Genomic DNA, 27,433 nt, shown 5'->3' with positions numbered 1-27,433 from the left:
CACTGTTCTATTGCTGTGATAAAACACTATGAACAAAAGCAACTTGGAGAAGAAAGTAATTTAGCTTACAATTGGATATCATAGTCCAGGACAGAAACTCCTGCACTGCAAGAACCTAGTCATGGAGGAGGGCTGCTTCCTGGTTTGCTTGACCTGCATTCTTAGAGAAGCAAGGCCCACCTGCTAAGGCGTGGCATCCTCCATGATGGTTTAAGTCCTTCCACATCAAACACTAATCAAGGAAATGCCCTATAGACTTTCCTATAGGCAACCTAATGGAAGCATTTCTCAAATCAGATTCTTCTTCCCAAGTAACTCTACCTTATGCCAAGTTAGCAGAGAAAAGCCCAACTGTCCACCATCCCAATCACCCTCAGTGTTGGCTCATGCAAGAGAAGTAGTTATGCTCTCTGCTCCTTTTTGTGTCTATTATTCTATGTTCCCACAAATGACAGATTGTGGTTAGCTCTTAGGAATCAAGGTGTTATAGCTTGGATGTGGAATGTCTTTGAAAGTTCCATGCTTTAGAGGTTTGGTCCCCTGACTGAAGCTACTAGAAGGTAGTGGAAACATGTAAGAGGTAGAGCCTGCTGGGTGGTGGGGGTGCACACCTTTAATCCCAGCACTTGGGAGGTAGAGGCAGGTGGATCTCTGTGAGTTCACGGCCAAGCTGGTCTATAAGAGGTAGTTCCATGACAGGCACCAAAATTCTAAAAAAAAAAAAAAAAAAAAAAAAAACAGAGCCTGATGAAAAGTCCAAATCTTTGGCCACATGCTTTTTAAGGGGATGAGGGGGACTAGTCTCTTTTTCTCCTCTCTTTGACATTCTTGAAATGAACAGCAATATTCTACACACCTTCTACCACATTCTTCTACTGTTTGACCACAGGAACAAAAGCAACCATCCTACCAACCTTGGAGTAAAACTTCTAAAACAATAAGACAGAAAAAAAATTTCAACTTTATTATCTCTGGTATTTTCTTACAGTAATGGAACGAAGACTAACAAACAGGGACTGATAGCTGTGTTGTACATACCTAATAGAGAACAGTAAATACTTGTAAGTGAGCAAGCTTGCTTAAGTTACTGCATATTTCCAATTACACATGAGTTACAGAAACATACATGTGACATACAGTGATAGAAATGTAACATGCTTTGCCTTTTATTGTGTTTTTGATTGGGTGATTATTATGGGAGAGCATATAATTGTTCTTTCATTATTAGATCAAATGCTTGCTTTTTTAGATAGAGAAATTCTCTGGTTACCTACTTCTTCAGTGTTACAGTTTTGTTATACAGAGGACAATCATTTGTAAAATGACCATTATATAAATAATAAATAATACTGTAAAAAAGAAAGGTATAAAGACAAAGAAATAATGAGAATGAACTAAATAGATATCATGCAGCTTTAGAAAACAATAATTAGTAGACTTTTTTCTGTAAGTATTGTTGAGAGTTGTGTAATTGTTTCTGAGTTTATATTTAGTGTATATCAATCAGAAGTACAAAAATGTGTATGTAGAAAAGTCTTCAGTTGGCACTTACAGAAGCAATTCTGTGGCTTATAGCGAATGCTATAAAAATATAATGTATAAATAAGGTCTTCTCTTTTTAGGGTAAGGAGAATCTACCACAAAATAGTATTGTATTGGTAGTTTTGTTAATGATAAAGAAAAGAAAGGGATGGTCTGCCACAAACTGTGGGCCTCCGTGACCAGTTCTCCCTGTCATAACTGCCCCTGTGCCACCAGCTGCTACAGTGCCCTCCTCATTGACTTCCACTGTGGCTTGATGGAACACCTCAGAAAGAAAAAGGTCATTCCTCTGGGACATTCCTGAGAAGTTGGCCTTGCTCTTACTGAAGGCATCCTCCATGCCCATGCTTCTCAGAATAGGCTTGAGTTCATAATGTTGCTCTAGCTTGAACTGCGGGAGATAGACCTCAACATTGTCTTCAGCCATGGTGTCTTTGCTCATCCATTGCTTGAATTTATCAAAGTTTATTTCACTTTCCAGCTGTAAGAATAAAGAACAATAAAAAGTGAATTTGAGAAAGGACAAAAAATAACTCAAAGCCTAATGTTAAACATCAATTGCCAAGTGGCTGGATAGATGACTCAGTGGTTATAAGCATTGGTTACTTTTCCAGGGGACCCAGGATTGTGTCTAAGAACCGAATGGCAGCTCACAACCATAAGTAGATCCAGCCCCAGGGGATCCAATGTCTTCTTCTGGTCCCCATGAACATTGCATACATGTGATATACAAACTTCATGCAGTGAATATAGCCATAAATATAAAAATAATAGCAAATAACACTTCTAAAAAATCAATTGCAAAGCTAAGTGCACTTGTGTGTGGGTTTAATTATTGCACCCAGAAGGCAGAAGTAGGTGGATCTCTATGAGTTCAAGGCTATCCTGGACCACATAAGTGAATTCTAGGCCAGCCAGGGCTATATAGTAAGGCCTGAACTCAATATATGTATTCATATTAGTTGCCAATTACTCCTCAGTTAGAGGTGGGACTGCATGAGTGCCTCTTCTATAGAAACTCTTATTTGGCTGGCTTGATCTTTTGTAGGTTTTGTGTATGATTCTCTGAATTCATGTATGCAATGGCTCTGTCATGTCCAAAAAACACTGATGGCTACTATGGGGGGAGAGGTCATTTTCTTCATGGGTAAAGCTCCTAATAAGTGTCCTTGTTCCAGTGGATACTCTTACATCTGGACACATTCTGTCAACACATAATGACTTCAGTGAGGTTGAAAAAAGAAAATGTGAAGTTGGTTGGAAAAGTGGTGAGAGGGTTTACTTTTTTTGGAAAAGCAGGGGAGAGAGCAAGGACTGAATCATATCAAGGCACATTACATAAGTGTATAGAATCCTCAACCTATTAATAAAGCATTAAAGAATACAAAAGAAAATGAGGCCACAACCCCACACAAAGAACTACAGACAACTGAAGAATTGTGAGAGTGGCAGGAATGATCTTCTTGAGGGAAGAACAAATCAAATGGTCGTCTAATATCAAATAGTCAGTCCTGAAAACACACATACACATAACGTTATGCAGACTGAGAAGTCTGTATTTAAGACTGCATATTTATATGTGTATGTATATAAGCATGTGACAATAAGCAATGAAAAGTAGGCCATAAAGTTTGAAAGACAGCAAGAAAGGGTATAAAAGAGCTTTGAAAGGAGGAAAGAAGGGAATAATTATAATCTTAAAAAATAAAATAAGCAATTAAATGACTTTACTATGTTTAAAACTTAATGAGCTGGACAAATTTTGTAATTTGGTAGTATAAACTACATAAGTTTCAGACTTTGAGATTTTGCGAAATTAATACATGTAAATCAACTTAATCATTCATTTGTTACAAATTACACACTATTTTCAAGACATCAATACTCATTTTGAGCAAAGGAGATTTTGCTGCCAAATTTGAAAATAATTGAAACTGGAATGCATTACCAACTCCAAGCCAGTGGACGCATCCTCAATCTCATCAGGAAGCAACAGGAACATACTGATATTTCCAATATATGGAAGCTCTAGAATCTGAGTCTTTAGGTCCGTTATGTATCCAATGTTCAGCTTTTCACATAGGTGCATCATCTGAACAGGTATGCTCTCACGCTAATATTGTTAAAATGTGAAATATGAAAGTCAGTTCTCAGATGTTTAAGAAATTTGCAGTAAGACTAAATGATTTCTGGGCCAAAGCTAGGAAGAAGTGTTTTCTTCCATCAAAAAAGCAAATTATTTGTATAGTGTTTAGAGAAGGTCCTCAAACTTAATGGCTTTTTTTATCTTATAGCCAATACTTAGTAAGATAGATAATAATAGTAATAATACTTCTACAGCTAATAAAATTATAATAAATTTGTAAGCCTAAAATGATCCAGGAAGTTAGGCAAACTCCGTCAAACATTCACATCAACCTTTTGAACTAGATCTTATTCAAGCTTTAAAGATCAAAACCAGAACAAATGGATAATACATGAAGTCATAGTGTAAATGTAAAACCAACATTTAAGTCCAGGCAAGAGGAATTATGTCACATAATTATAAATTATAAAACCATGGTCTTCACTGTCCATTGACTCTTAGGAATTTTTGAATGATACTCAGTAGCTTGAAAGAGCCAATGCCCACCCAAGCTATAACTAGCAAGTTACGGGAAAATCAATGAATAGTCTCTAAGTTTTCTGTATTATTTTCCAAGCTCTAAAATAATGCTAGAAAAATGCTTCTTGTTTCATACCAAGTTCACACGGAAAGGATAAAGCTCATTAAGTTTCTTCGCAAATGGAGTTTTCCACTTTCCTTTGAAATAAACAGCATTCACCAGTACCATCTTGGTGTCTTCATCTACAGAACTTTCTGGTAACAGGTTTGAGATTTCACCTATAGAGAACACAATACATGTTTAGGTTTTATAATAAAACATGAAAGAAACTGTATAATGCTACATATAAAGAATAACTTTTTATGATATTTGGAGGAATCACTTTCTTGTATATTGTTTTCCAGTTTTTCAGTAGTCTGAGACTTACTCAACTCGGAAGGAGGTAAAAGAGAATTGACTGTACAATTTTGAGGGAATGAGGGTGATATTCAAGGATGTTTGATTTCAAAAGAAAAAAAAAAAAAGAAGAAAAAATCCAAAGTTTTACCTTTGGTTTGGGTCTTGACCCAGGAATTTATCTTTTTTCTAGCTTCTTCAGCATATTTAAGGAAGTCTACTGCCTCTGGTTCTGTAGAGTAATATTTCTTACAGAGTTGTATATATTCCTTTAAAACAAAAAAAAAACACAATTACACACGGCATATGTTGAATAAGAGAGGCATGATGAATTACAGGCTCCAACAAATACAAGGAGACATAAGGCAGTGGGAGGTGAGATGACTGGGGAGGGTGTAGATCCAGGACAGTTCCACTTTCACTGATAATGCCCAGTTCTATGCTCCAGCTCCAATTCTATCTTTGCACTAAAGATATTAGACTCTCTGAGTATGGGTGACAGCTGTGTGGTTGGGCAGTCTGTGAAGCCACTGGCAGTAGAACCAGGATTTATCCCAAGTACTTGAACTGGCTTTCTGGAGTCCATTCTTTTTGGAGAGATACCTTGTTCAGCCTAAATTTAGGGCAGAGGGCCTTAGTCCTGCTTCAAAGTGATTTGACTGACTTTGTTGACTCCCCATGGGAAGTGTTACCCTCTCTGAAGAGTGGATGGCAGTGGAGTGAAGGGACAGTGGGGGAGAGTGGGAGGAACAGGAGGAAGTGGGAACTGGGATAGGTATGTAAATTGAAAAAAGATGGTTTTTAAAAATTAATTAAAATTTAAGAAAAGACACAGAGGTATAGCTTGGGAAAATAGAGGAGAACAGCAGTTACATCATTGGGAAAAGCAGTTATATCACTGTTGTAATTTGTTGATCTTTGCATGGGACATCTTCAGCAGGAACAGGAGAGACAGTAAAGCCAGCCTTTAAAAGCCCACCTGCAATTCTGAGTCTGCTCCTGAGAATTGTGGAGAAGTGTTTCCAAACTACCTCACTGCTTGTGTTGGAACAACTCTTATAGTGTCAACTTTACTTACTTCCTTGAAACTAGCAGATTTCTCTCCAAACAGCTTATTGGCGCTTTCCAGTAAGTAATCTCCTGAGCAAGTGTTGATTGCCGAGCTGAGCAAGTTGAAGGATGAATGGACTTTATCTCTTGCTTGTGCCTAAACAGAAGAAATTTTCACTTATAACACAGAAATACTAACTAAAGACTCCTGAAGCAATAACATTTTCTCAAAACAACGATAAAATATTGTATGCATGCATCTTTTTCTAGTCCATTAGAGGAAAAAGATCTGTAAAAATGTCATTCAAAAAGATTGGAGTAATGTCTCCCGCCTATGATCCCAAGAGAGACAGAGGCACAAAGAATAAGTTCAAGACTCATCATGGCAACATAATGAATTTGAGGCAAGCTTGTTTCAACACCCCACGAGGGTAAAAGCAGAAACAAATATAGAAATGTAGTATAGGAAGACTATAAAGGTACACTTTAATAATTATAGACTTCTGCTGTATCTGTAGATTAGATTCATTAAAAATAAGAAACCCCACAGCCTGAATGAAAGACAGTTTCTTTTGATATTTCTAAACTCTTGTGTTTCTGATGAAATTTTATTATATTACAGAATGAATAAACCCAGAGGTTCTAAAGTATAACATTAGGAGTACAGTTAGTGAGTCTGGACTGTTTCTGAAATTTGTGACAAAGACATATTTAAATAGATTCCCACCCACCCCCCATGTGCACGCGCGCACACACACACACACAATGACTGCATATGTGGTCAAAGTATTACTTTGATTGTGGTAATTATTTCACAAGGTATAGATATATTACCTCATGTACCCAGCATATATGCAATTTTACTTGTCAGTTGTGAAGTTCTCAATGAAACTATAGTGAAATGTTACCACACTTTATATAGCCTTAATAGGTTCCCATTTTAAAAGGTGACCTTTGTAGTAAAAAAAAAAAAAAAAAACAGAGCTTTAAAAGTTGACAAAATTGATGAGAGATCAAATGCTAAGCAGTGTGACAGACAGACTCAGTCACAACTGGGCTCGAGTACAAGACAGAGCTCTCCAGTGCTTTAAAAAGTATCGGGAGGCATTATCTACCTTCAGTACCCCACATCACACCAAGTGATAGGGGGGTGGACCACTAGTATATTCAGGAAAGAAGAATCAGGAGACATGTCCCCATAATCTAATCATGGGCATAACCATGTAAGTTAGTTACCAATAGATTATCCCTTCATAGTTTTGTTAATGTAACTAGGCAGCCAGTTTTTAAGGATATAGCCTATGGGATAAAGGTATTAATTTGTATAACAGATGGATGAATAGAATTACTACCTGCAAATAGCCAGAACCTGGAAACAACCTAGATGCCCTTCAATTGAAGAATGGATGAAGAAAGTATGGAATATATACATATTAGAGTACTACTCAGCAGTAAAAAACAAGGACTTCTTGAAGTTTGCAGGCAAATGGATGGAAATAGAAAACACTATCCTGAGTGAGGTAAGCCAGACCCAAAAAGAGGAACATGCGATGTACTCACTCATATTTGGCTTCTAGCCATAAATAAAGGACATTGAGCCTATAATTCGGGTTCTTAGAGAAGCTAAATAAGAAGGAGAACCCAAAGAAAAACATATAGGCATCCTCCTGAATATTAACCTTCATCAGGCGATGAAAGAAGACAGAGACAGAGACCCACATTGGAGCACCGGACTGAAATCTCAAGGTCCAAATCAGGAGCAGAAGGAGAGCGAACATGAGCAAGGAACTCAGGACCGCGAGGGGTGCACCCACACACTGAGACAATGGAGATGCTCTATCGGGAACTCACCAAGGCCAGCTGACCTGGGTCTGAAAAAGCCTGGGTTAAAACAGGTCTCACTGAACATAGCGGACAATGAGGACTACTGAGACATCAAGAACAATGGCAATAGGTGTTTGATCCTATTGCATGTATTGGCTTTGTGGGAGCCTAGGCTGTTTGGATGCTCACCTTATGAGACCTGGACGGAGGAGGGTTTTCCTTGGACTTCCCACGGGACGGAGAGCCCTGATTGCTCTTTGGGCTGACGAGGGAGGGGGACTTGACTGGGGGAGGGGGAGGGAAAGGGGAGGCGGAGGTGGGGAAGAGACAGAAATATTTAATAAATAAATAAATAAAAATAATTTAAAAAAATTGGAAAAAAAGAATTATTACCTGCAATAGATATAGATAAATGGATGGACATATGATAAGTTGTTAATAGATGGGAGATAGATAACAGACAGATAGATGACAGAGCTGACAGGTAGATATAGACAAATAGGTGATAATTAGTAGGTTGATGAAAGATAGATAATAGGTATAGAGTAGATAGATGCATATGCATAATAGGTAGATAATAAGTGATAGATAGCTAGACAGATGACAAGTTATTTATAGGTAGGTGGTATATTATAAGCAGATAGTATATTCATTAGATTCCCCTGCAGCAACCAAGTTTATGCTTCACCAACCCCTATTATGATCACCCTCTTTTCCTCGTGAAATTCCCATAAACATCTATGGACTTGTGCATCCAAACATTCTTGTAACATAACATAGAGCACTTTCAGAATAAATAGTTTATTATAAATATAAATAATATGATACATAAACAGTACTATACATATTATATATACTTATGTCAGAATAATGTAATAGGATTGAGGAGCAACCATTGCTGAAACATTAATAAGCATGGATGCTGCCCTGGCTCTGACCTTGTTAAATAACAGCACAGTTAAGGTTTAGACTGGGCAGGACACAGGTAGTACCGTATTACCTGTACATGGTGCAACTTAAGTTTTTAAGAAGTGCTTAACATTTTAAAAAATTCTCCTGGATAGTAAAAAAAAAAAATTACAGATTCACAATAAAACAGATTCGGATACTGTTGGATGAATGTACGTAGGCTTGGGAGAGAGAAGAAAAAGAATATAAAGAATAAAGTTAATGTCTTTTAAAAAGGGTAAAGTCTTTAAAGAAGCAGAGTACAGATAGTTATGAGATTAAAAGAAATAAAGAAAAATAAGCCACGAAAAATGGAAAATTCACAGAGAGTTTAGATTATGTACATTGTGTTTTCTTTAAAATTTTTGACTGTGAAGGAGCTAAGTACAGAGAGACGTTTCATTACATGGGCTGCCAAGCTAAACCAAAATGGATATAAGGGTATTACGATTTCAAAATTTGGATCTAAGGTTATGGTGCTTTAGAAAAGTCCTTCTTTTGTTTTTGCAGAGGATGAGACCCTATGGATTTCTTCTATTCCAATTTGGTATGATAGACCACGCCCTCCTGAAAGGTTACTGTGAACACCCTCAAAAAATTACTTCACTCAACTGCCAACTGAGATGAGCCTGGCACACAGGTTATACAATGAAAGACCTAATTAACAACACCCCCATTCAGCAGGAAGCAGTTTGGAGAGAAAAAACTACGCCCATGTTCCCAAATATTGTTTATAAATGTTCTTTTACATTTAAAGGGGGAAATGATATAGGTATGAATAATTTACATTGGTATGGATTTTAAGGTCAATTTTGTTATATGTATATGTATTTCTGATCTTGATTAAGGTATTGTGATTGTGTAGTTCATTTTTAAAATGTAATGTATAATTAGGAAATATAGGTTGTTGATGGATAATCATAAATAATAGTCAAGTTTGTAGTCATGTTAGTTAGATTTTCTAGATATATAGAGATATATTTCAGATAGACATTCTTCATATCTCTCAAAGGCTGCAGAATATGGCATTTAAAGTATTTTAATAACTTAGGACTTTTCATGACAATGAGACATGTCTGCTCCTGGCAGCACCAGCTACTTCGAGAGGAAGATGGGCATCAAAGAGGTTCCTTATGGAGTTGGATAGCCATTTGGGCAAGAAACTGCTCTTGCCTGGACTGTTGCATAAACTGAACACAGAGAACCCTCAGAGAGAGGACTGCTGAACTTGCCTAAAGGTGAGATGGTCTTTCGGGGTTCCTGATTCATGAAAGAGTCTGTGAGACATTCTGCAGGATACAAAAGAAAGTGACTGAACTGTCTCTGAAATTTCTTGCTTCACGGAAATGTCTGGTGGGTACTAGGGCCTGAAGGCCAAAGATGGATGCCCCAACGGTACAGAGGAACTTTGGGTGACTGTCCAGACAGCGAGATGTCTCTGTCATTTCTAGAGTTTTAGATTTCTTGTTTACTTAGGTAATATTATATACTTCTGGAGTCTTTGATGCAGTTGAAGAATAGATAGATAGTTATAGTTGTTTTCCTTTGTTATGATAAAAGATAAAATAGATATAAATATTGTAAATGTAATTCTTGCTTGATAACTGTTTTGTTATATGTAATTTTGCTATGTTAAGTTAAAGCCTTCTTTTTTTTGTTTAAACAGAAAAAGGGGAAGTAATGGAGGAAGGACATTGGTTAATTATAATAAAGAAACTGCCTTGGCCCATTTTATTGGTTAGAACATAGGTGGGTGGAGTAAACAGAAGAGAATGCTGGGAGAAAGAAGCTGAGTCAGGGAGTCGCCATGATTCTCCCACTCCAGACAGACACAGGTTAAGATCTTCTCTGGTAAGCCACCTCATGGGCTACACAGATTATTAGAAATGGGTTAGATTAATATGTAAGAGCTAGCCAGTAAGGGGCTACAGATAACGGGTCTGCCAGTGTTTAAAAGTTTCCGTGTAATTATTTCGGGCATAAGCTAGCCATGCAGGCGGCCGGGTGCCGGGGACTCAGCCCTGCCGCTCTTATCACTACAGATGCCCTTGGGATATTCATCACAGTACTTAGTCTGGGTGTTCTTCCTAGATAGTAGAACTCTGCTATTTTTCTTCTCAGTTCAACACTGTGACTCTGAGACAATAAGCTGCTAGAGACAGAATATAAAAGAATATAGCAAAACCAAGTCCAGTACCTGTAAAATAGCATCAGGATAATTTCCCTTCTGTATTTGCTGTGTGCAATCAAAGCCTCTGACGTTCGCTGGGGTTCCCATAGTGATGTCATTGCCATTAACTTTGTTAAATTGCAGCACCTGCAGTCAGAATCAGGAGGAGTGATGACGTGGCCATGCAAAATTACTTCACTTTGAACCAATGACTCAGGAATCTCTAGATCAGCATTTCTGTGTCGTGAAACCATTTGGGGGGAGAATAAACCTTTTCAAGGCTCACCTAAGACTATCAGAAAATAGATATTTACATTATGATTCATAACTAGCAAAATTACAATTATGAAGAAGCAAAGAAAATAATTTATGGTTGGGAGTCAGCACAACACACTAAAGGTCAAAGCATTAGGAAGGCTAAGAAGCACTACTCTAGATGGCACTGCGGACTCTGTATTTGTATGTGGAAAATAAGCATAGGCATTCTTTCTGGGTCTCAAAAATCCATGAAGTACTTGATACTAACTCCTTTACTGAAAATTTAAAAAACAATGTTATTATGAGATGATTTATAAAATCTACCCTGAATTATCTAAATTTCATCCAGTCTACAAATTGTTTTTACAAACACCAATATTTTAATACTGTATTTTTTAAAAATTTTAAAGAAATTAATAGAATTAACTCATCTCCTCTTCTCTGAAGTGGACTTTCCTACTAAATACATTTTTTAAGGTTAGGAAAGTTAGAAGCCGTTGTGGGCTTTAACATGAACATCAATCACCAAATATTAAGAAGTATCACCTAGATAAGATATTCACACATACTATGTACACATAGAAACTAATACCTGTGTTGGGGACAATTCACAGCATTTGATATACTGCATCTCTCTCACTGTGTCGGGGCAATTCGCAGCATTTGATACAATGCATCTCTCTCACTGTAAGTGGTTTCATACAGCTAATAGAGGCGGTAAGGAAAGACTGGTCTCTGTAAGGCTATCTCAAGTCCCTTCTCCACAAAGTTCCACCAGCCCAGCCTAGTCTTCCAGACTCAGATTCCCACAGCCAGCCATGTCTAAAGTCTTTGAAAACCTCTGACCCTGAAACACTTCTCCTTTTGGCCCATGGTAAAGAGGAAACAAAATTGTAAACAGGCTGGTAATTGGTGTCTTGTAATGAGGTGGGCAGTTATATCTAGCTAGTTGAATACATTCTAGACCAGAAAAGGATGGGTATTTGGGTACCTTTCTCTGCAAGTCTTCCATTGTTTAATCTGGGAGTGAGGCAGGAAGCATGGAGCTGGTGCTGCATAGCCTGCCCTTCTTCCCTAATCTAAGGAAATACCCTTTTTACTTAGAAACCAATCAAGTTAGCACTTGAATTTTAAAATCTCTCCATGCAGCAGAGTTGTAAGAAAACTGCATGGTCCCACAGACTGAAAGAACTTTCTTGAGTTAGGAAATCTCTCTGCCTAGAGTGACCACGAGGAGAATTTTTCCTTCAGTATCAAAATCACTTTAACTCAGAGCATTTCATCTGAGACTCACACTCGAGCTGTGCTGCTCCTGGCCTTAACACTTAAAAGTTAAAAACACAAACTCTTTCTAAGGTTTTGCAAACCGTGGTTTACTATGCTTTCTCAAGACAAAGGAGGAAGAAGTGTGACACAACTCTGCTATCATCAGGGTTGAACAATTGAGTCTTGTTGTAAGACATGCTGTTTACACTGACTCCAGTTTAGACAGGAATCTACTTCTTGACCTGTTGGTTCATGTTGTCTCTGTGAAACTCTGTACTTGAAAAGAGGCTCACCTGAAGTGGGTCAACATGTTCTCAAGAAGAATGTATTTATGCTCAGAAACAGTTCTCATGGGAACGTGGGTAGGAGCCCCTGGCATTTTGGTGTGACTGCAAACACAATGAGTGCTTGTACTCAGAACACACATTCTTAATATTTGCATGCATGTGGATACAATGAAATTTTAATTATATGATTTCCACATTCAGGTCTTTGACCTAGCAAGTAACATGATCATGAGAAATTATAATACATTGTATGAATCTTTAGGTATACTGCAGATTATAATTTAAGTAGTTCTAAAGTCTGGAGAAAGATCTCCTGTGTGAATCTCTGTCCATTCATCAAGGAAAGAAGAAAAAACCTTGACACATAAATAAGATGTTTTACATGCTGTTCTCATTGACTTTGAGGACTTGGTATCTACAATATCCAGCCACACTTGTAAACATAGTTTCACAGTAAATAATGTGAAGAAGTCTATTAAATATATATATATATATTTCTGTGAGAATGCTAACCAAAGCCATGGTGCTTTTTTTTTTTTTCTTTGTGACCCTGGCTTAAAACCATCAGGAGACATTTTTTATAAGAAAGGAGAAACAAACACTACCCACAGTGGTATTGTTAATAGGGAGCTTCAGCTGGAAACTAAAGGTCACAGGTGCTTTTGGGAACAGGTTGCCAGTGTTCTTATCTGCATAGTGATATTTGACTTAAAGCCATGTGAAATGATGCGCTCAAAACCCCTGCTGTGCAAACTATGAGCATGATCTGGTTTAAATGGAAGATTTGCCAGTTGCTATTTTCATCCTTATAGAAACGCTAACATCCTTCTGCTATCTGCATTAGAGGAGTTTCCTGATTTGGACATTTTCTAGATTTACACTTACAGAATCTGTGTTGCGATGGCTGGTGATGACAGTCATGCCACCATCCCTGCTTTCTTAGAGTCAAAATGACCTTAGCACAAGCGAGAGCAAGCCTACAGTTCAATTCAGAAAACACTGGATTCTGAGGTGAGGTTTAAAGCAACTTACTTTGGCCATCTGGTGTTCAGTGTTGCCCCTGGCACCAAGGAAAACCATAGCCAAGGTGGACGAGATGCTCCACGGAGAGAAAAAGATATTCTGGGCAGAGTTCGTTTGTTCTATATGCTTGAGGATATTGAGGGCAAACACGGTGTTTGCCATGGAAAGCTCTTCCATTGTTTCGGTCTAGAACGAAGGTGAAGAGAGAGAAAGAGCTCTGAATGACTGTTCGGCACTGGGAGTGAAGTTGGCAGAGGAATATAGGCAGTGTCCTGCCTACAGTTCCCTTCCTGTCTTCCCTCCATGAGACAAAATGAGGACGGCGAAAATTGCTTAGAGTCACAAGCCATGTGCTCCTCACAGTGTGCAGGTGCAACATTCTTTGACTCCATTCTGAAATTTGAGTCATTTTAAACACGAAACCCTGCGATTTCAATTTTCCCCAGCCTCTGTAAACTATGTAGCCAATCCTGGGATATGATGACAGATATGAGGAATGACACTTTGTGAAATCCAGATTATAATAAGGATAGTAACAACCGTAATACTCATCTGAGTTCTATTCTCTACATGTTAGACACCCAGACTGTAGACACTAACTACTAAACACCTTTCTTGTGTAATCATTTAATCCTCCTGAAATCCTGTGAGGAGAAGGAAAGCTACCTCTGTGCACAGAAAGTGTGCTACTGCACAAAAGCCAGCTGACCATGCCACTCAGTAACAGAGAGTGGGAGGGGAAATTGAAGGCAGGACAGTGACCTCCGTGTTTCGTCCATATTCACACTACATACACCCACACCACATACACCTATGTTCATATGCAGAATATAATACGCTTACCCAAATGGGTGCCACATGTACACAGACTTGCTGGGTTCAGGTGAGACAATCTTTCAACCTCTCCATTTTGAGGTGTATAACATACTTTAGGGTTGCTATCTGTGTCCAGATACTACCATTCCCAGCATATTCTCTCCTCATATGCCTCAGCCTTGGTCTAAAAGGATTTCCTATGGACTGGGGAGTTCACTTTAGTACCCTCTTCTTCCGTCATACAAATCTACATGCCCATAGGAATTCAGGGGCAATTCAAGAATGTAGGACCCACACAATATGTTTAATTTATAGTTATCTAAAAAAGGTCAGGCTGCCTTCCACAACTTAAGGATCTCTGTGCAGCTGGATCCTTGGACACACCCAAGGGTGGTGTGTGGGAAGGGCTGCCAACCACCATCTTCCTACTTCTCTATTTTTCTTTCATCATAGTCTAAAATAACCTATAATTACCAAAATATACAAATACACCAAACAATGACAGCACTCATCTCTTTGTAAACCTTCTGGAACAAAGATTTTCCAGAACTGGGGAGTAGTGGAGAGACCCCTGGATGAAGCAAACTGTCTTGACTGTTTACAGACGTATTGTAGGAGAGAGAAGAATTTGCACTAAAATTTGTCATTTGTAACATAAGGCAATTGCATTTTGTACAAAAGACAAAATAGTAAATTAAAATGTATTTTTAGAATTCTTTTCCAGTTCTTGCCTCTGTATTTAACTTACTAGTGTGGGGCAGTGGGCACATGAGTGTGAGCACGGGCGCCCATGTCACAGGACATGTCTGTGGAGGTCAGACGGCAACTTTATGGAAGTTTTCTCCTTCCACCTCTCAATGGGTTCCAGGGATTGAATTTAGGTCACCAGGTTAAGCCTTTCACTGACCCTTGGAGGGTCACAGAGGCCTTCCTAAAGCTCTTGGAGGTTAAGCAACTTCTGTGTGGTCCCACAGTTACTGTGATATGCAGGCTGGGATCTGCCAAAGAAAGTTCCCTGATCTTCAGATCTCACAGGTTGATGGCACCGCTTCACTCTAACTCTCAGTTAAGGAAGTTCTTTCTATACTGAGAATATTACAATGGGGAACCAGAAAAAGAAGTAGCAAGTTCATATTGCTCCTAGAAAGCTTATTAGTTGAAAAGAAAACAGTATTGCTTTCCGTCTCATTTCATCGCAGATTTCTGATTAAAATAGATAGTTCAGAAAATAACTTCTTCTTCAGTGACTTAATACTACAATTAATTAGACTCCATGCATAGGTTTCCTTAATAAATATTTTAAAATTATGAATAAAATGTTTCTCTGCCCCTGAATAAAAATTCAAATAAGTGATCCAGCCAGGGGAGCATATCATGATCTCTCCTGCTTCTCGGCCTGTGCCACAGTCTAAGCCAGTCGGTCACTTAGGCATTAACAGGATGCAATGATCAAGGCCGTTATCAGCCAAGACAGTTAATATTAAAGTAGGACGCTGGGTGATTTGACAGAGAACAAGATGGTACTAAGCAGAGTAAAATTGTTCCAGATATGTTTACTTCTTTAAAACTCATCTCTGTCTGAGGACATAACTCAGTACCAGGTATGCAGCGACCTGTGTTCAGAACACCAGTTCTACCAAAAAAGAAAAAAAAATGAACTAAACAACCTGAATTATTTTGTATTAGAGAGGCCAGCCTTGAACTCAACAGGTAGTCAAGGATTCTGTAGAGTTTCTAGTCCTCCTTTGTCTGCACCCATGTGCTTAGATTACACGTGTGAGCAACCAAGCCTGATTTATAAAATGCCAGTAATTGAACCCAGGGGTTCATGTTTGCTAGGACAGCAATCCACCATCTGAGCAACATCCCTTGTCCTGGAGTTATAGTTTCTAATGATGTCTTCTTAACTATATTTGCATAAAAATAATAGTTGATGTCTTTATTTCAGTCACCTATTAAATCTGCACATTTTGTTTCATGGAAATGATCACATACCCTATCTCCTTTTTAATGGAAATGATCACATACCCTAACTCCTTTACTGCTGGAGTAATGAAAATGTGAAGATGTAGGTATTTCAGGACTAATCATATGCTTCCAAATATGAGACTATTACTAACATTAGTAAGAATGAATGGGAATGATGTGCTGGGTTGGGCTCTCTCCTCATCTGTCAGTTCCTGAAATACAAGTTGGCAAAAGCACTAGTGAAACTTGGCAGAAGTGATAAATCTGGGAGGTGCCATAGGCTCACCACCTGCCACACTCCCTCTCCACAATAGCCCGAGCTGACAAATTAGATTTTGCTATGCCATTTCAAACATTTCTTTGTATGATCATAATAATGAAAATGTTTTAATTGATTTCAAAAATCAGTGAAAATTAAGATAAAACAACAGTGGCAAGGAAACAGCCCATCAAAAATAGAACAAGCTTTTCAGAAACGAGGGGGTAGTATTTTAGTTGATAGTTTTCATAATGAATAATTATCTGCTTACTAGAGACTAAATTGCTAGCTTGGTCAACCAATCAACTAATTTATTTGATATTTATCTTTCACAGAATTGGTTCATTACTGAACTAAGTTAAATAATGATGTTCTGATACTGGATCTTCCTGGCCCAAATCACTGCTTAATTTTTATAGTTTCTGACTATTAAATTTAGATGACAATTGAATGTCACTTATTTATATCCAATGTAATAATTAATTTCAATTGCTTAAATATAAACATTTTAATATTTGTAGCTATTTATGTCTAATTCTATATCAAAATAATAGTTAATATAAAACATACATATTGTAACCTGTTCAATAATATTAAAATTGAAATTACAATAAAGATATATTTCAATTTTGATTCATAGCCATTTGCTGTCTTCTGAGATTCAAAGTTAAGCAGTCATAAGTTTAATTCAAGTCTTAACCCAAAATATCTTTAGTTAAACAAGTGAAAAAGAAAACATGGTTACATCTTTTACTCACCCTCTACACAAGTCAATATATTAAAAAGTTACTATGAAGGAAGAGAAAAGGGAAGCCTGGATTCATTAGAGATGACCAGGGGCTTCCTGAAGCACTTTATTACCTTCTAATCCTGTGAGCAGCTGGCAGCCAGGAAAAGCTCCTTGGAAAGCCAGAATAGCAAGGACAAGGTAATGACTGGTTTTATATGGCCATGCTCCTCCCACAGTTTTTTTTTTTTAACTTTTTAATTTGTGTTCTTTGTATGATTCAACATTTTACTCATAAAGACATCAGTAGGAAAGGAATGCTGATTTTCAGTTTAAGAAAGAACTTGAGAAGTATGACATCATTTAGAAATTCAAGAATTTAGCAATTTCCAATTTAAACCTATTAGCAGCAATCTGCACCATTCACTCTTGGGTCTTTATTGTTTCTCACAGGTACTCAATGATAGTAATTAAATTCCATGATACTCAATCCACCTTTGGACAGGCACCATCTGCGGGGGTCTTCGCAGTAAAAGATGTGATCATTTCTTCCTGTTGAGTTGAGGAAGACGCGAAGGACCCTCTACACAGAATAAGAGAAACATTGTTTTTATCAGTCAATAATTCTCTATTTTAAACTCTGATTTTCTTAGGAATAATAACCTTAATAATTCTGTGTTCAACTCTAACCTACTGTCTCAGGACACACCCAAAGAACTTTGTATATGGCCTCAGTTACATCATGGATTTTATGCTATTATAAACCATAACAACCTACTGCTTATGTTGACTTATAATTGACAGAAATTCACACATCATGATAACTAAAAATTATAACCAAAATTGTTGGAGAAAAAAGATAAAATTCACATAACTAATTGTAATCATGAATCAAAAAATGTTCATATTATTAGAATTTATCAGAAAAAGCTGGAAACATCTTCCAAATCACTTCTCAGATCTTCACTGTGCATTTCTGTAAAAGAGAGCAGACACAGGACACAGAAATGCTCCCTGCTTCTCCTCAGCAAGCTTCGAGGACTCCATGACTTTCTCTGGCTTTGAAATGATGATCTCACAGTCAGGGAGAGTGAGACCAGAGATGGAGTCGCCCTGAGTTCCTCTGTACACCTGTGTCCAGGTAGTGAGACTTCACCCTGACCCGACCAGCCTCTGGTTGCAGAAGAACAGAGTATCTTAAACCCTGATTGTTGGAGAACTACAAATGGCAGGTTCTTCTGTATCTGCCTGGAAGTCAAGGACAGCATCACTTTTTAAATGATAGAAGACCTCTGGGAGAAAAAAAAATTGGTGTTTGCCTGAATCCGAGTGTACAAACCCCATTTCAAATTAAAAAAGAAGACTTCAGCATTAGTTAAAAAAAAAAAAAAGCAAAAACAAAAAAAAAAAAAACATGCCTTCCATCACAGATGAACTTTAAACTCCTTAAATTACTCCATTAAATCAAAGGAACACTTTGGATTGATATGTGTCACCCCTGTATTCTGTTTTTTCTCCCTGTAAGCACTCAGTTGACATTACTGCTTGATGGGCTCTTTCCCCTTTTAGTCTTGGTCCCCGAGATGGCGCCCCCAAGTTAAGCAGTTTTTCAGCCATCCTTTATCCACACGTCAGCGTTGTTCTCTGCATGGATCAGTGTGCCTAGACTTTGTCCACACTTTGCCTCACTCTCACCTTCCATCACTCTACTCCCTGTTGGCCCTGTCTGTGGCTTTTTTACCCTGTCACTTCCTGAATCCCATTTGGACTCCTGTAAGGCTCAATGAGCTCCTTCTAGTCAGAAATGCACCATTAGAGTTGAGTCTACAGTATAATAATCGGTTCCATGCAGCTGCTTCCTCAGACTTAGGATCCCATCCCTTAGGGGGAATTGTGATTATCACATCAGCAAGAACAATACGAACCAAAAAGTGGCTTCTTACTAAATCATTTTTTGGTGAAGTGAATAAAATAGTAAACTTCTCTAGAGAGGCCTTATAGTGTGGTGAGGATTAAGGATGGGGATTTTGAAAGATTTAGAAAGATCTAGCTCAAGTTCTCCTTTCTCCACTTTCAGGCTGTATAATCTTGGACCTATTTCTCGCCTTTTCTAAGCATTACTTTCCTAGTACCACTACCCAGCGGGGAAGGACCAAGGCAATCCTCTTCTGCAACATTTCTCTTCATTTCATTTGTGCGTTACACAGATACTCCTTGTTCTCAAGGGATAAACTCAGTTCTGATCTATGAGTCCTGGGAAAATTTTATGAGGAGAATGTTCTTGATGAGAAGGGAAGATGCAAGAGAAATGCCCGTACTGCTCACAGCCAACCCAGGCCATGTCAGCTACTTTAGTTGTGTGACTGTGTGATGACAGGAGAAGCTGCAGCAATGTTGTATCCAGAGAGCGAGGCTGATTTTTCTTTATAGCTGTCAAACCATACCACTAGTATCAGAGATCCTCCAAGCCAGTGCCCAAACCACTAAACCTCCAGTTTCTGTTCTTATTTTCATGAGATGAAAAAATGCACATATGTTAAGCATTGTTACATACATACATATATGTGTATATATGCATGTACACACATATGTGCATATATGTGTGTGTGTGTGTGTGTGTGAGAATAACAATCTTTGATGGAAAAACAGATGAGACGATGCTTTCTCAGTATTTGCTGTATAGCAAGGACTTTATTGTATGAGCATGAGCCAGCATAACAGTGTGACTGTTGGCTAGGCTTACAAGTTACCATCTCATGTTTATTATACCAAATCTCACAAACTTTGTATAATAAAGCAAATTATCACATAACACACAATTAGAAAAATACAAAAAAAAAATAGAAATAGAAATTAAATGAACTACTACCAATACTGCCCTAGGGAAGATAAAATGGGATGGGTAATATATGTCTTGAGAAAAAAGTTGACATGAAGGTAAAGAAAACAACACACACACACACACCATACGGGTAGAAAGGGAAAGATGTTAAAATTACAGAAATAGGTACAAAGCATTGCTGAGTTTCCTATAATCTTCCGGAAGAAGCATTGCTATTGTGAGGCAGAAAGAGAAACTATAAAGGGAAAAGATCTTACAGAGGAGCCTTGGACTCAGGCAGAAGTGGGCCCTGACTAAAGACAGCCCATTCTGAATTCCAGAGGACAGACAGACTGGTAAAAAAAAAATCACAATGGGAAAGTTGAAGATGTGAAGGAAATTCAAAGGATAGGAGATCTTCAAAAACACAACTGTGGAGCTGGCTAGTGTGTCCTGGTAGCAAAAGTCCACCCATCGCAGAGTCCCTTTCCACTGCTAAAGGAATGAGATAAGTTGCTCTAACCTATACTCACACATGCTATATTCTAGGACAGATCGTTCTTATGAAAGCTGAGCATGGTAGAACGGTGGTCTAGGAAAATGTATACACAATAATCAAAAGTAGAGAAAAATATAGTCATACATAATAGGACTCAACTATATAAATAAAACGTGTAGAAATACAACTTGAATGAAATATGTCAAAATATAAGTGAATATCCTACTCTAGAAATCTATCACTTTTTATACTCAAAAATTATTTCTATGTACTCCTTCATACATAGACATTACTTTTATTTGGGGAATTGTACTCTTGGTAATTTTTTTACTTGTTTGTTATTGCTTCTTTTTTCAGTTGTTGAGAGCTTTTTGTTTCTTTGTTTTCTGTAGCAATGGGAAGATAATTTAGAGCCTCATTCATGCCATGAAAATGCTCTACTGTTGAACTCTGTCTCCCGTCCCACAGGCACTGCTTAAAATCAGAACTACATTATCAAAAAGCCTATTCTGATCGCCTTCTCCTCTATGAGCAATATCCAAACAATTGTATGTTAAAAAAAATAATATGGGGGCCGAGTTCTAATGTTTTAATGCTGCCTAGTCCCCGTGGATGGAACAAACTATCTAGTGTCTGTCTTCCCTGATGGATTTGGAAATGACCTTGAGTTCCTCAGCCATGAGATTTAATGGTTAAGACAGATACACGTCTCCTAGGAGGTGTTCTCTAGTTGTCTGTTCAATGGCTTAGTTATGGCAAGCATGGGAAACAGCAATGCATTTGTTCTCCATTTTAAATAGACCATCACCAATACTTCAATAGTTACCAAAATTATCTTCTGATGGTGAGGAAATATACCAATTAGAAACATTCATTATCTTCACATTAACAGAACTACCATTAAAATGCTGCAACAGTTGTCATTTAGAAAAAACTATGCAAAATTCTATATGATGTTCTTATTTTACTGATCACTTTCAGTATACTTACTATTAACAATAAACCACGCACATCAATGACTCAGGAAGAAATGTGTCAGATCTCTAAGTCCCTGTGTAGCAGGCCAGTGAAAGGAGAGCAGGCAGGAAAGGAGTTTCGGGGTGTGTGAAGAAGATAAGCAACGGACTGAGTTGGCTTTGAGGGGGAGTGACAGTGGCCTGACCAGAGAAAGGAAGTTGTCTAAATCTAGAACAACAGCAGAAAACCTCACAGATTTTAAGATAATCCCAGGGCCAGCCTGAGTGTGAGAATATTTTCATAAGAAACAAGCTTTGTCAAGGAGTGTAGCACCTCTGGCAGAGTATTTATCTTGTTACCAAGTAAAAACCAAAACACAGATTCCTTGGCTGAGAAGCTGTTGAAAGAAAGATCCAGTATTCTATGATTCAGCCACAGGAGCAAACCAATAGAGGCCCAAAGACTTGTCATGTCAAAAGCATGCAAGGACACCTTTCAGAACAGCCTTAGAACCTCTGTGACTCATGCATCACACAATAGATGTTACATGAGAAAAACCAATAGAGGCCCAAAGACTTGTCATGTCAAAAGCATGCAAGGACACTTTCAGAACAGCCTTAGAACCTCTGTGACTCATGCATCGCACAATCGATGAAACTGGATGCTTACAATCAAATGTTTCTTTAGAGGGGTGAATGATATAATATTAGACTCATATAGACTTAACTGCATTCATCATCCAACCTACCTTACCCTCATGGATAATTTATGAGCAAATGTTATTTATATTTATATTTATATTTAAATCCTAATTTAGTTTCTGTTCCTCTTGCATAATTCCACTCTACCACAGTCATTGTTGTATGCAAAAAGAAAGGAATACATTTTAATGGTAAATTTTATAAAATACATTTAGAATATAGCAAGTAATCAGTGTTTGCATGACTTGACATCAATTACTTTGTTTTTATTCTGTTATAGGTTTTATGTATCTTTTTTTAAGATTAGAAAAAATATCAGACTGGTCAATAGTGTGAATTTGTACTAAAGTATAAAGATGATGTACACAAGGTTTTTGGATTTCATCCCCTGTAAAATAACAGGATCAAATCCCTTGATTTTAAATGAGTTTCAAAACAATCATGTGTATTGCCTCGAGGCTGGAATTTTTATCTCCTTCTTACAGGGACTTGTATTGGATCAGGACACCCCAAGACCAAGTTCTTAGCATAAAGGAAATGTACTCGCCTCAAAGAGACAAGGATCAGTAAATAAAAGACTAGACAGTATATAGAGGACAAGGGAGACCAGGAAGGGAACAAGGTAGTGGGGAGCTGGGACAAAAGAGTAGGCCTCTGGATAGAAAGGAGACAGATGTGTCCCACAGGCAAATGACAGTTTATAAAAATTAAAAGGGGAGGGCCCTGTGTTAGGATGAAATGTTTAATTTTAATTGTGCGTGTTAATTTGGTGAGTCAAAGGAGGCTTTTGATTGCTGGACTTCAATACTTTGATAACTGGACCTGACTCAGGAGAAGGAAGTGGCCATATAAAGAATGGATCTTGGTGGCCAGCTTTAGAAGTGCAGCTTAACAGTTTTTAGCAAGGCAGAGAGAAGCAAGAAGGGAAAGACCTGCCAGAATCATGTTCGCCATGCTCAGGCTGGCTAGAATCCTTTCACTTCCAATCTTAACATTCTTATTTAGAATTGGGTAAAAGCGAGGCGAAGAGAAGAGAAATTATTCCTGTTCATTGGTCATAAAGAGCTTAGATCACAACCAGGAAGATGTTTGATGGGTAGGAGAAGAAAAGATAGGGACCCTGACATCTCCAGAAGTTTCTTCAGTCTTTACTTTTCTACTCATTTCAAGAACTGAAACTTTAGATTCCTCATTGATATCTCCACTTGACCATCTTTCTTTTTTTTTTTTTTGGCATTTTTTGATAGCTTTCTCAGGTTCACTTGCTGTGGTGGTTTGAAAGAAAATGGTTTCTAAGAGAATGGCATTGTTGGAGTTGGTGTGACCTTGTTGGAAAAAGTGTGTCACTGTGGTGGGAAGCTTTGAGGTCGCCTGTGCTCAAGCTACACCCAGTGAGACAGTTTACTTCTCATTGCCTATCAAGATATCAAGATAGAGGACTCTCAGTTCCTTCTCTAGCACCATGTATGCCTTCATATTAACATGTTTCACCATGATGATAATGGACTGAACCTTTGAACTGTAAGCCACCCAAATTATAAATTCCTTTTTAAAAGTTGCCATTGTCATAGTGTTTCTTCACAGCAATGGAGGTCCTAACTAAGATAGCTGCCCAATATAAAACATAAGTCCCTTTGTCCCAGACCTATTTCTTCTCATTTACTTCGCTTTGCCTAGCAATCACCAAGATAAGTTCAAAGCAACACCCTTTACTTGTTTGAAACCTGTCCCTCCCTCCCTCCCTCTCGCCCATTCTTTTCATGTGTTTTGAAATAGGGTCTCTCATGCACTCAAAGCTAGCCTTGAGTTATTTTATGTAGCCAAGAATGAACTTGGACTTCTGGTTCTCCTCCCTCTTCCTCCTGAGCATTGATATAACAGGCATATGCCTCAAAGCACAAATCAATTCATTTTATCTATCATTTAATTTTGAGTACTACTATTTTTAATATCAAATAATTTTTGAGTCTGTTCTTTCTCTCTCTCTTTATCACACACATGCATACACATTTCCTTTCTCTCTTTTTAAAATTACTTACCCAGTCTTGTACTCATATTTACTGTAAGAACCCTTAATCAATAAGTTTGATCTATTTACAGCATAAATCTGACTCACCATGGCTCTTCTGAATTTCTTTACATGTGTCAATAAAAATATGATAAAGTCTAGCCGGAGTTGTATGAGTTGGAGGTCATCTAGAGACTAACTAATTTAATGTGATTAGAACATCTAATCACATTAAATTAAATGTTATAGTGTATTTACCATAGTATCTGGCATATGCAGCATTAATGATCACGATCACTTGACTCCTATTAATATACCTAAATTGTATCTAAGTTTTGCCTAAAAGAATCTATTTCTCTATAAAACTTCTGAGAAAAGTTCTGCATTTCAATTTTATACAAATAGACTTAATACACTATGTGTTGTGGAGCATGTTAATTTAATGTTTTTGAACTAAAATAAAAGCAAACTTCTGTGGCTCACAAGGATCTTCCATACCTCTACTGAAAACCTGAAGTATGGACCATTTGTTTCCCTTCTTTTATGCAAATAGAAAAAAACCCTAGTCCAGATTGCATCCTAGGAAGTAGCTCCCAAGAGAACCTAAATCCAGAAACCCTGGTAACTTTAGGTCAGCTTCTCATAGGAGTTCATCAACAAAGGAACAGAAGCCATGATATTCACTGGTCATAGTGTGCACCAAGACTGTGGGTAGCATCAGAGAAATATATCCTCTGCTACACAGTTATATGAGAGTCTCCTAGACTCAGGGTCACAAGAGTTCTAAGCAGTGATAAAGTACCGAGCAAGAATAACGATAATAAACCATAGAAAATAAAAGAGGAGGAGTCCACACTTCGGTCACAGGGCTAGAAGATATCAAGCTACATCTGAGCTGGAAGCTCCATCTGCACTGTCTAGCTTTCTCAGTGTGATGCTGATGAGGGGGAAAACTCATCAATAGTATTACACAGTTCTGAATTTTGTAAGATAAAATAAAGGCATAGCAGGAATGGGGTATGTTGTGGAATAACCCTTTTGTATGCTGTTAATATTTGCCACTTGGATTGGTTTAATAAAAAAAATTAACTGGGCATTAGGTAGGCAAAAAACAAAGGCAGAACAGCCAGACACAGAGGAGACTGGGAAGGAGGGCAGAGTCAAGAGGAGTCTCCAGGAGATGCAGAGGGGGTAAAACATGCTGAAGGACAGGTAAGCCTCAAGCCATGTGGCAATACAAGATTAATAGAAATGGGTTAATTTAAGTTGTAAGAGCTAGTTAGTAATAAGCCTGAGCTAACTATTGTGTTATTTGGAAACTGGCAGATGAAAAAGTCCACCCACATAAGTACCCTCTAATATGAATAGTATCATTACCAGTATGGAGATAGCTAACCACTTTCTTATTGGATTTGAGGCCACATCAACAGGGGGGAACTCATGTCTGGTTCTGTAAATCTGATCAAGAGCCTGTGACTAGATTATAGTATTTGAATGAAATCCGCTAGGGTTTTCTGTTTGTTTTGTTTTTTTTCCATTTCTTTGTTTTTTTTTTTTTCTAAATGGCCATACTGTAAGCTACCTTCTAAATACTCATGCTTAAATATATAAATTAATGCTATACTGAGCATTATACATTTGAGAAACTTCTTACTGCAGTGGACAGTGGTTAATGGAGAAGTCTATAACTGGCCAAATTCCTAGGAATAAGTCATGGTGGAGTTCTCTGCCCTAAATGGGCCAAATAAATCACCTTTCACCTCTTGTAAGGCTTCGGATACTTCAAAGAAGATGTAGCAGAAAGAGCATAAGATCCAGGGGATGGGGAGAAGTGCAGGACAAAAGATGTCTTTAGATATAAGGGAAGTATTGTACTCATTTGCCTCATTGCAGCTGGGTTTATCTGAACAAGACTTGTTTAACATTGGGCCCCTAACATTTAATCATGAATGAGTAAGTAACTAGGAGGCCTCACTCTTCCCCGCGGCACTACTGGTGGTGGGTGGGTGGGGTTTTCTTCTTTTCACTGATAAGATGCCCTTCCCACTCTCAGACAAGAACTTTTAGTTAATTAAATTATTAATTACAAAACACAGAAGAAAGGCAGGGAGGTACGAAGGGGCTTGTTGAGAAGAAAATGTATGAAGGAGAAAAAGTGAGAGAAGGAGATGAGGAGGAAAGCATCAAATTTATTATATAAATGTATTAAAATATCAGACAGTGATATGGAGAGAACGGAATCCCAGAGGAAGACTGCCCCGTTAGCCTTTCTATGGTTTTGAACATTTGACCATACACACAGAAAATAAAAAATACAGAAAAAAAAATCCATGAAGATTCTGAAAAACATCATATTCTGGGCAATAGATTACACAGGAGTTTTATAAACATAAGCTTTAGAGAAAAAAATTACTGAAATGGTTTATGTTCTTGGCATTCACATGGTTAGCTAATGCAATTATGCAAAGATCAGAACATCCCAGATTTCTGCCAGGTCAGAACTTGTTGTGACCTATTTTTTCCTGTTGTTATAGTCTAGATATCAAGGTGCTTATTGACTTAAAGTCTGAGTTAAGGAAAATAATATAAAAGTATATTATTTTTCTCACTGAGTTTTGCTTTTACTGCAGTTGCAATGGTATTCGGTTGGTTGGTGATTTCAGAGTTCACACGCATAAACAGTTGCTTTGGTGTAAATGGATTTTTTTTTTCAGTCAAGGCAAGACACTGAGTGTGGTGACTTGAGACGTCTTCATGTTTGGAGGCCTTTGGCTCAGTAGAACTGACTATAAAGTCTATCAGTCTCAGATCTCATAACCATGAAGCAGAGTTGCAGAGATGAAGGCAAAGCTCTCTCATTTGCTGAAGATATAGTCATTCTTTCCTGTGTTCAAGTACATAAATCCCTGAGACTATCTCTTAGAGCTGGGAGTGTTTAACTGCTCTTACTCTACAACAAATTGGGGTGTGCCTGAATCTGAGTGTACAAACCCATTTCAAATGAAAAAAAAAAAAGACTTCAACATTAGTTAAAAACAAAAACAAGCAAGCAAAACTTTGGCAATCACATTTTTTTTCTGAAGAGTTATGACCCCTTTCCCTGTATCTGTGACTCACATTGAAATTATGTTGCATGGTTTTTTAATATGTCATTATAATCTTGAGGCAAGATGCTCTTTCTTCTAATTTTATCAATGTGGAAACATATATACATGTTCTGCATTTCAAAGGTGTTACACTATAATCTAATAATAATAGATCTTATATAGGACATTTCTTTGAATTTTCCTTTGTATAGTGAAACAAT

General features: G+C 37.7%; 1 protein-coding gene across 1 annotated transcript; it reads right to left on the bottom strand.

Moving 5' to 3' along the window:
* Window positions 1–977: 977 nt before the first annotated feature.
* Window positions 978–17,388, bottom strand: Serpinb2 (serpin family B member 2). Its single transcript, XM_050119777.1, has 8 exons — window positions 17,275–17,388; window positions 13,380–13,556; window positions 10,564–10,683; window positions 5,623–5,751; window positions 4,696–4,813; window positions 4,284–4,426; window positions 3,491–3,655; window positions 978–2,023 (listed from the first exon to the last, which is right to left on the bottom strand). The coding sequence occupies exons 2-8, from the start codon at window positions 13,545–13,547 to the stop codon at window positions 1,619–1,621; spliced, it is 1,248 nt and encodes a 415-aa protein (XP_049975734.1). The 5' UTR covers window positions 13,548–13,556; window positions 17,275–17,388; the 3' UTR covers window positions 978–1,618.
* Window positions 17,389–27,433: the final 10,045 nt, after the last annotated feature.

Source organism: Alexandromys fortis, unplaced genomic scaffold (assembly GCF_014885135.2).
Source record: "Alexandromys fortis isolate MF-2015 unplaced genomic scaffold, M_Fortis_MF-2015_v1.1 scaffold_96, whole genome shotgun sequence".
In the NCBI taxonomy this organism is placed as follows: Eukaryota; Metazoa; Chordata; class Mammalia; order Rodentia; family Cricetidae; genus Alexandromys; species Alexandromys fortis.
Note: the sequence above shows the minus strand (reverse complement) of the source record. Positions and strands in the feature narration are given on the sequence as shown.